The sequence below is a fragment of the Amyelois transitella genome, chromosome 3 (genome assembly GCF_032362555.1).
Source record: "Amyelois transitella isolate CPQ chromosome 3, ilAmyTran1.1, whole genome shotgun sequence".
Taxonomy (NCBI): domain Eukaryota; kingdom Metazoa; phylum Arthropoda; class Insecta; order Lepidoptera; family Pyralidae; genus Amyelois; species Amyelois transitella.
Window position 1 is genome coordinate 3,750,750 of NC_083506.1, and position 10,477 is coordinate 3,761,226.

Genomic DNA, 10,477 nt, shown 5'->3' on the forward strand with positions numbered 1-10,477 from the left:
ATCATGATCCTGGATTCGGTGAGTCAGGTTCTACGCTAAGCGACTCCCATCTGAAAGTAAGAGAAATTTAATAATTTATACCTTCGGGCATATATTTTGTTTTGGATGCCAGTGATGTAAGTGAATATAATTCTTTATCCTCCTGGGGTCTTCCTCACTTTTTTGGAGAGAAGCTCGAACTGCGCCTTGTACCATTATCCTGCATTGGACAAGTCTATTAAGGCGGTTAAAACTACACTTGGCCTTCTTCTATATCCTCATTGTTTTTATGTTGTAAGCGATCACGGGAATCATGGAAATGTCATGTTTATTGCTTGTTTTATGACGATCGGAAATATGGAATAGGGCTACCTTTATAAATACTTCACAACATATAAATAAAAAACATACTTATAATACTTAACACAGTATTATTGAAAATAAATTAACAATTGTTTTTTATATTACCGTCAATATTCACAACTACTTTTGTCTCCATTAATTGTTTTTTACCAATTGTTTATTGCTGAAATGTGTGTTTACTTCCTTTTTCTTTCATTTCATCAAAATTTTTTTTTTTTGTTTGTAATATCTTTATTGCACAGAAATACACAAAGTTATAATAAATAGTACCTAGATAGTTATAAAAGGGATAAATCACTTGCCATGGTTTTATTTTTTTATGGTATTTTTCTTCCTCTATTTCTATTAATGTTCTCTTCTACTATTGTTTTGAAAAATCCGCCACGTCGGATTAAATTACTTATCAAATGAATGGAGTACGCTCCACTTGACTCCACCGACAGGACCTAGAAGCAGCACTTTGAAGAAGTTTACTTTAATCCTTTGGGAATCTTCACGAATACAAACTTAGTTGTGCGCAAAATCAATGGAAATAAAGCTCGATAAATATAAGTATTTTTTTATTAAATAAATACATATGTATAATAATATACTAAGGAATGTATATTGAAATTGTCGGCACCTTTGCAGGCAATGTTTATTCCGCATATTGAATTTGCATTGAGAGTTTTTGTGGCCTGTGGGTGGATACCTGTAGGTACTTACAGTGCTCGTGACCACCTAAAGATACGAAAGATAGGCAACGGTTATTCTACTCGTACACACTTCAAATGGTTTTATTCCGCACTGACGTACTGAGTACAACCAGTATTATCTTTATCTGTGCCTATAAAGACACATACATTAGGGTGTCCCAAAAAAATCAAAGTTGTTTTTTTATAACGCATACCCTCTAATTTTGTTCGAATGATGTCAAAACTACCGTATATAAAATTTCATCTCCTTAGAACCACGGCAACCCGTGCCGACTTACATCCGGACATGTGGGTACTGGTTTACTAGGCGCGCGGCAGCGATCGTACCGACATTCATGTGATTACTTGTTTGTTTTATGAGTGAACGCATTGTTTTCTTTCAATCAAGATGTCGGTGGAGTAACGCAGTTCAAAAAAGGATATTTTCTTAATAAGGAACGTAAAACATCAAATTACTGGTTCAAAACTTCCCTCAAATGGACAAATACTCGCAGTTCTATTCTACAATATTCGTGAAGTGAATTTCAGTGTAAATGAAAGTGCAAATCTAGCTATTCGTGAGTGCATTATTTGTTGGGAAAAGGCACGTATTCCAACTAAATCTTTTCCTAACTGCGTTAAGAAATTAGTTAATTTATACCAAGTTTGGAGGGATTTACAAAAAAATCTAAAAAGACGCAAAATGTGTTTCAGCAGCGTCGACAAGATTTTGTTACGAACTTAGACAACTTATTTGATATTGCACATGCCGATGCGCTTCAATTAATAAAGATCGACGAAGATATGATCTTCTTACAGCGACAGAGAGAGCCAGGTCGGCCTGGTCACTTAGCTGGAGTAGACAAAAAACTGGCCGAAGAAAAGGCGCGAGTCCTGCATTGAAGAGCAAAAACGGCGTGCTAAACACTTTTCAACTCTGTTGCCTTCAACTTCATCTCATGTTCCTCTAGAAGATTCATCATCTGATTCTGAAAAAAACAGTACACTAGAAATAATTCCTATATCCGTTGAGAGCACACGACCCGAGTCTAATATTTCTGTAAGGAAAAGTTTCATAACTCCAAAATTGGTTGCTGCATTAGATCGGTGTCAGATAAGTATGAGGAATTCTGTTTATATAATACAAGCAACAATTGAAGCTCTTGGGCATAACATTGACGAATTTCTAATAAGTAAGTCAACAATTCAAAGAGTTCGTACGGAAAAGCGAACAGAGCGCGCAAAAGCAATTGAAGTTGATTTCCAGAACAAGGTACCAGATACTGTAACCGTCCACTGGGATGGGAAGCTGTTGCCCGCTTTAGATTCACGCAAATGTAAAGAAGAACGTCTTCCGATACTTATTACATATGATGATAAAGAACAACTACTTGCTGTACCTAAATAGGACAACTCTTCAGGTCGTGAACAGGCAGAAGCTGTTTGGAATGCTCTTTTAGACTGAAATCTTGAAGACAAAGTGCAGATGCTGTGCTGTGATACTACTGCTTCAAACACAGGTCGCATTAATGGCGCCTGTATGCTCCTGGAACAGAAATAAAACAGGGAAATGCTTATATTTGCATGTCGCCATTACGTATACGAATTAGTATTGAAAGGTGTATTCGAAACTAAAATCAACCAAATTACGACGAGCCCTGACATCCAATTGTTCAAAAAATTCCAAGAAAACTGGAAAAACATAAAATCTGAGAAAATAGAGAGTCATAAAGAAAAGCTTTCTTGTCTGAGTGATGCAAATATTAATGAACTGCTAGAGTTTTACCGGAGTGAGTTAACTAAAGATATTGTTAGAGACGACTATCGCGAATTAATAGAGCTTTCAATAAAGTTTCTTGGCGGTGATACAGAAAATAAATTTAAGATACGGCCTCCAGGCGCCATGCACCAAGCTAGGTGGATGGCAAGAGCTATTTACTCTCTAAAAATATCATTTCTAAGCACGCAATTCAGAATCGCAAAGAAGGAAAAGGAAGCCCTCCTTGACGTCTGCCTATTCATCGTCACATCTTACGTCAAACCCTGGCTGCAATGTATTTTGGCAGTGAATGCTCCTTACCAGGACCTGCTTTTTAAAAGCCATGAAGGCTTACGAGGCAATTGACAAAAGTATCTCAAAGGCAGCTTTACAGAAGTTCTGTCAGCACTTGTGGTATTTGACCGACGAGGTGTCTATCTTGTCTCTCTTTGATGATAGTGTCGACCAAGAGACTAATCTAGGTTGTCCAAAACGATTCCATCAGCTCTTGGGAAACGGTACATGCCATCAAAAGAAGAACTCTGTGGCCCACTCTATGAAAAAAAACTCGAAGAATTTGTTTCCGCCAAAAGCAAATCTTTGTTCACTCGGCTGAAACTTGACGACAGGTTTCTCAACGAGTCTCCTTCTTTGTGGTCAAATAATGCTTCATTTCAACAAGCTAAAATGAAGGTACAGAACTTAAGAGCAGTAAACGATACCGCCGAAAGAGCAGTCAAGTTGATGCAAGACTTTCATGGCTTGATCACTGTCGAAGAGGAACAGAAACAATTTTTATTACGTTGCGTACAAGAACACAGGCAGATATATCCAGCCTGTAAAAAGCAAACTCTGAAAAGGAAATATGAAAAATAAAGCCCTTATTACTATTTACTGATGTTACTATGTTTTATTTATTGAATTGAAATTAAGTTCTTAAATCAAGGGAGATTTAATATTATCTTCCCTATTTCTCCATACTAGCTTTCAGATTCAAACTTTGAAGCCAAGTCGGCACGGGTTACTATTATCAGATTGCAATAATACTTCATATTTAAGACTTATGGGTCAAATCGAAAAAAAATAGAGGGTATGCGTACCCAAATTCCCAAAAAAAAAATCGCCCTTATAGCCTGGGACACCCTAACATACATATATACACATACAATCGTGCCCTTATCCCTTACGGATAAAGAAAGAGTACGGTAAAGATTACGTTCAACTGTGATAAAATTGGAATAGGTTGCTAAGCCCATGGCCTACAAGCAGAGTTCTAAGTTTATAAGCCTATCAAGATGGTTGATATAAAATATTTTATAGGAGTTTAGGTAATGCTATTAAAAACTTATTTATTTTAAACTAAACTAACACAGTTTAAATTTTAACTGAGTTGGGTGACTGTTCACTGTGACTGGTGAAAATTCAAATTCAAAATTTTTATTCATTATTATAGGATACTTCATATCGCTAAATAATAGTCAAATCTTTTGGTTTCACAACATTGGTTGACATCAAATAAATTACTTAAATCTAAGTTTATAGTTTGCTTATTGACCCCAACAAAGAGTTCCAAAAGGAATACACCGGTTAAATTCAAATGCTGTCAGCCTTTGTACTGTGCCGGCCTGGCCGCTGCCGGCTTTTTATACAACCTTGTTAGGAACCGGAAAAAAGAATATAAAAACATCGTAAATAATTAGACATTGTTTCACACTCGTTAGCCGGTTCGAGATGATCTTTCTCTCTTTAATCTGGATGTTCACAGTTGGACCTTTCTTCATTAGGCTTAGATCAGAGCCTGATGGGGTATGCCAGAATTTATGGTTATGTAGCATCGTAAAATGAATTCGCGATATTGACAGAGACACTTCAAGTTTGTAGGCAATTTACGGCCCAATTTCTTAACTAAATATGTTTTACAGGACATCAAGGATTCAGCACAGCTTCAATGTTGGGTATCTTTTTGAGTTTGTCTATAAGAGGTTTTTTAGTAAAAATTTACCAAAAAATTTTAGATGAACACTAACAGTAATGTTATACTCTTGGTTGAAGTTATCCGACAATTGCTCCCTGAACGATATCCTCCATATCATCAGTCTTAAGCATTCGAGGTCCACTTTACTGGACCATGATCTTTTTTAATGAGGTTAGCGGCTTGGTTAACGTCGATGCAGTGCAGTTATGAATACTACTTACATTTATTTGGCATTAGAAAATAGGAACTCGGTGGAGAGAAGTGGTACAAAGCAAAATATAACTACCAACAGGTTAGGTACCTACGTTCCGAATAACTTAACAGCAGTCACATAAAACCCCCAAGAAAAACTAAGAAGTAACATTTGTTTGTTCCTTTTATATTGCACAGTTTGGAAGCGCTCACTGCTCATATTTTTGCACTTGCTATATGATCCACTTCCACGGAGGTACAGTCGGCCGCACTCTGCTGATTGCGAGCTGCCATTTGCATCAGGCATATCGGAGGTAGGTACACTCGACGGCGTAAAAAGGAGAAACAGTTGTGTAATACCAGACAAGCTTAAAGTAGAACATGTAGATACTCGTAGTAGATACTCGTAGTCTTTGCACAGAAATTTGGCTGTTTGGTTTTAGTTAGATTGGAAAAGACTAAGGAACACTAACGAAGAAAATACTTTTCATATTTTACAAAAAAAATTTCAAGTGTGTATAGGTATTGGCTTAAAACTTGGGAATATTTTTTAGGCGACATGCTAGCAACCTGTCGCTATTTGAATCTCAATTTTATCATTAAGCCAAACAGCTGAACGTGGCCTATCAGTTTTTTCAAGACTGTTCGCTCTGTCTACTCCGCAACGGATATAGACGTGACTATATGTATGTATGTAAGTATACCAAAAACTACCGACATGACGCGTGGACAGAAAGTCATAAAGGCGCGTACAAAATAACTATATAAATTCTACATTAGGTTCTCCTATCTGTCTGTATAACAAACTTATTCAAATTATTTCAAGAGTATAATGTTATAAGAATAAAATATAGGTAAATTCGCTACAGTTTTACCAACAGCACTGTACATTAAGAGGGAAAGCGTCCCGATTTCCAAGTACTATTGCACATCTTGGTAATTTGAAAGTGCCGTATAGCTACTGTAACTTTTTTTCTCGATTTTTTTTTATTGCTTAAAGAGCGTGTCTTTTCTGTGAGTAGGTAGGCATTACCGTTTAATTACGTACCTTTGTAAATGTATATGTTATTGATAGCTCAATTAAATTATCTATGTTGGTATATAAATAAAATAACGTCGTTCTCGGGAGGAATATGCCCTTTATTATAACATAATAATTATTAATAATACCTTCTACATGTTATACCTACATTAGTTATAGATTAGCTAAAGTAGGTACGTTAAAACGTTAGCGGTCGCTTTAATATACAAAAACTTTGCCTAACTGGAAATCTGACTTGACCCAGCAGCAGACCTTCGTCAACCTACCTCCAGTATTGAAAGCATCTTCTCATTGAATCCGCGGCACTTACATTTGCTTCTCTCCAGGGAACCGCTTTGAGTAGGTTCCCCAGTTTTCAATGAAAGTACGGACAACAAAACAACCGTAATGTCCTATTATTTGGTCCTCAGATGGAGTTCCTATAAGTAATAACTGACTGAACTAGGTAATGTCAGCGATAAGTCTGTTTTTGTATCGTTTATGTTTATACTATTTTCTATAGTTAGTAATTGTCGGTCAAGTGATTTCCGGCACTTAGAATAGGACCACTCGATCTCTTTCTCATGGAAGTCGTAAAAGGCGACTAAGCGATATGGAGCACGTTCTCCTAATAGAAGCTTCCGTGCTGGTTTGATAGCGAAGGTAAGACATTGTGACCCAGCTTCGCGCAGATTGTAAAACTCAATTAAAGGAGTGGCTTATAAACTTAGGATTTCTCTTTTATGCGATGGGGTAGTAACTTGTCACTTTTGAATCTCAATTCAGTAACTACATTAACCATCCAGCTCAATGTTGCATCAAGATTTTTCGAAACAAATTTTTTGGGTCCGTCTACCCAGTAAGTGATAAAGACGTGATATCCGATGTAGGTCAGTATGTATATATTTTTTTGAAGAAATATTCCTATTCCGCGCAACATAACCTGGTCTTCGCAACACAAGGTTGAGGCAGCTTCTTTGACGGTGTTTCGCAATATGTACGAGTAAACAAACCCGTATCTCGCTTAGAGAGTTAGTCCTTTGTCCGGAGTCTTATCTCCGGAACTGTTTCGCTGATTTGTTGCGAGTTTGATTGAGTCGTGCAAGGGAAGTTTATACTTGTATAAATAAGTATGTTCTTAATACACAAGTATATCTTCATGTTTGATAAAATATTAGATACTAGCGACCCGCCCCAGCTTCGCACAGGTAGCTTTAATATGTACTTATAAGTTTTCTCAGAAAACCCTCTTTCCAACATTTCAAACATAAACAAAATCCGACCACAATTTTTCGAGATAAACGCATAACTACACGCAGACAGAGAAATTCTCCCTGTATTTATATTATGTAGTAAGTAGTTTATTAGTGATTGATGACTATGGTACCTGTTTACGGTACTTAAGTAATACAGATATTTTTTTGTGAAATACGCCTAAGTAAAAAAAATATCTATGTTGGAAATTAGAAGCTTCCTTCTTAAGGTCGGTTTAAAATGAATACATTTGAAAACAAAGAAAACGAAAACAATTGCCAAATATCTACAACTTATGCAATAGAACTTATATTTAAACCTTTCCTCCACAGCCCGGCTAGCTCAGTCGGTAGAGCATGAGACTCTTAATCTCAGGGTCGTGGGTTCGAGCCCCACGTTGGGCGAAAAGATTTTTGAAGTTTTTTTTTGGAATTTTGATGAGTGTGATTAATATTATTTTTCACAATTAATTTAGTAGGAAAACAAATATTATGAATGTCATAAAATCTTGAATGATTTTTCTTATTTTTACTTTTTACACCATACTATATCAGCTTTTATCTATTTTGTTTTCAAGCTAACGCAGCTTAATACTTAAAATATTTAATAATTATTATTTTCGTCCTTCCCTTTACTGCCTAAATGTGTAATGAGAATAATAATCAAAGATACCAATCAGCGCCATCTATTCGTAATTTCAATATACCTCTGCGCCATCGTGATGATACTCATGACGTTTTAACCAAATAAAAACAAGTATTGGTAACTGGTAATGTTATGATCCGTGAGATGGCGCTTGCTAAATTAGTTATTATTTATTTCGTAAGATGGCGTTGTTATTTAGTTTTGATATGTGCGGAGAGATGGCTATGCAATGTAGTAACAGAAGTGACCGTTAGATGGCGGTTGGAATAACTTATGTCTCTACAGTTTAATTTTTTTTTTAAATAATAAAATATCAATTGAAATACCGCAGTTTGTGCAATGAAAATATTTTTTATTCCACTATTATTTTTTATTCCGCTACTGCCAAATTTTTATCATCAGAAGTAAAGCGCGAAATAAATATAGTGTTATTGCCGCTTCGGCCGATAGGTAGTTAGTACTACCGGCAATGGCAATTTTTTTTTAACTTTGGTCAGTAGCGCATAACTCCCTTACATACCTTTCACCTGGCTATAGTTCCGGTAACATTCTCACCACTGTGGAGTGGAGCCCGGGGTAAGCCCTTGACCATAGACACTGGATTAGGTGAGTCAGGTTTAAATAATCAAATAAGATTATTAAATTTAAGTAATAATCTAAGACCTACAAATATTTTGCCATCCTAGTCAAATTGTGGGATGAGCTGATGCGAAAAACGGAAAGTCGAAATTTTAGTTCACAATAGATTTAGTCATATCGCAAATTATGCGATCTATATAACCATACTAACTTCTAAATTTGATCAAAATGCCTATAAAATGTGCAATTTAGTAACCCGTTCTTCTTCTGGCCACTAAGGCTCCAAACAGTTGGCGATGAACTCAAGATAAGTACATAATTGTATTCAAGATAAAACAAAGCTTCATGTTTCTTATATCATCGTCGCCAGTAATTGTGTTCGCTTCCTTCGCGACATCATTTAACGCAATTTGTGTTGTTTGTATAAAACGGAGATGACATGCGACAGAGCCTTATTGTTGCTGACAACTCCATTCAAGTCAATATGTGGTACCTGTCCTGTCTTCTGCTTTACGGTAAGATTTTCCACTACTTATTTCATTTTAATGATTTGAGAATATTGTTGTATTAACTGGTGTTTCCATTAATAAAGTATATAAGCGATTAAGAAATTCGTTCCGTTAATCAATTAATCTATTTTCAATGACGGGAAAGTACTTGGGGCTTGGGACATTTTTAATTATTACCTTTTTGTGGTAGGCACCTATTGTTTTTGAAAAAGTTAACTCCTCTTATCGTGGCTTATTCCGAATGAGTTTCTTGAAAATGTTTCTACATGCTGCGAACATATTCTGATTTTCAGTGTTAACAAGTATATCTCCCATCAGTGTTTGGATCAGTAGCTAGCAGCTAACTCTAGCTGTTGGTTTTAAGAGTTTCTGTTAGTACAATTATTCTCAATTCTCAAGTTGCATAATATACAACAACAGAGCTCCATTTTCCATCACTTTCATTTCAAGGGCACAGCTTAACAATGGCGTAAGGTCGTAGCCACAACAACATTTACCTTTATAAGTAACGACTGTCTATTTTTAGCTATTTTACACTCCAGCTACGGGGTGTCTTCGAAAATGGATTTCGGCAATGAGGAAGAGGTTACTGTTACAAACTCCAGCAAAATAGAAGATGAAGACGTGGAAGTTAAACATACAATAGTTGTTTCTACCAAGTTGAAGAATAACAATCGTCGAGGATTTGCACCGAGTGACGGTTAGCTGGTACCTATATATTATTATACTATATGTAATAGATTAATTTTATTCAATAACTGAATCCAGTATTACGGATTTTAGTTATTTTCTTAATGATTATCTTTCTACTTTTTTCTTCTTAGCAACGAAAGCACAGAAGTGTACGTTGTCAGAACTATATCAACTAGTCAATGACTCAAGTCATTTACAGTTTCAGGTGACGGAGCTCTCACTTATAGCGTTGGTACTCCTAAAGACAAAGATAACAGTGGTGAAGTACCTGTCGTGCCTGGGTACAAATCGGTCGAATCAACCAGAATCAGAACGCCAGACACAAGACTAAAATCGCGAATTTATCCAGACTCTGTGTTTGTAAACAGAAATATCCGCGATGAACTCGATATCGTCCCTAATTTAGCCACCAATCCTATGCAGTGGAAACCCTCCAATTACTTCAATAACATAAACTGGTGGACTCCTGAGGCCAGGCCTCAAAACAGTTTTGTCAGGAGGAATGAAAGACCTTTAGTAGATAACAGTGGAAGATTTCATAAAAAAATTACTGCGGACGGAATGAAAGAGTTCTATTGTAGAAGGTGCAGAGAGTTGAGTGTTGGTATTGTCGGGCAACATACGGGCTGCGTGCAACAACGAAGTAATCCTTGGGTCCATGAGACTACGACGCCGAAGATGAAATTAGACGGTAAATTGGCGAAATTAAACTAATAGCTCATGCCATTGTTTTTGTTCATCCCGTGTCCATAAAGCTTAGAAGCAAAAACGCAGCGATAAGATCGGTAAGACCTTGAGACGTTGAGATTATGACACATTCAATATGAGTTCTCG

General features: G+C 36.4%; 1 protein-coding gene, 1 non-coding gene and 1 pseudogene across 2 annotated transcripts; all 3 read left to right on the forward strand.

The window, feature by feature from the left end:
- Window positions 1-1,442: 1,442 nt before the first annotated feature.
- LOC132903057 (uncharacterized) lies at window positions 1,443-3,673 on the forward strand (annotated as a pseudogene).
- Window positions 3,674-7,548: 3,875 nt separating this feature from the next.
- Window positions 7,549-7,621, forward strand: Trnak-cuu (transfer RNA lysine (anticodon CUU)). The gene has a single exon. It is a non-coding gene; the product is annotated as a tRNA-Lys (tRNA).
- A 1,240-nt stretch (window positions 7,622-8,861) lies between these two features.
- Window positions 8,862-10,357, forward strand: LOC106133520 (uncharacterized). The gene is made up of 3 exons (XM_013333276.2): window positions 8,862-8,956; window positions 9,477-9,650; window positions 9,843-10,357. Exons 1-3 carry the CDS (start codon window positions 8,881-8,883, stop codon window positions 10,355-10,357), a joined length of 765 nt encoding a protein of 254 aa, XP_013188730.2. The 5' UTR covers window positions 8,862-8,880.
- Window positions 10,358-10,477: the final 120 nt, after the last annotated feature.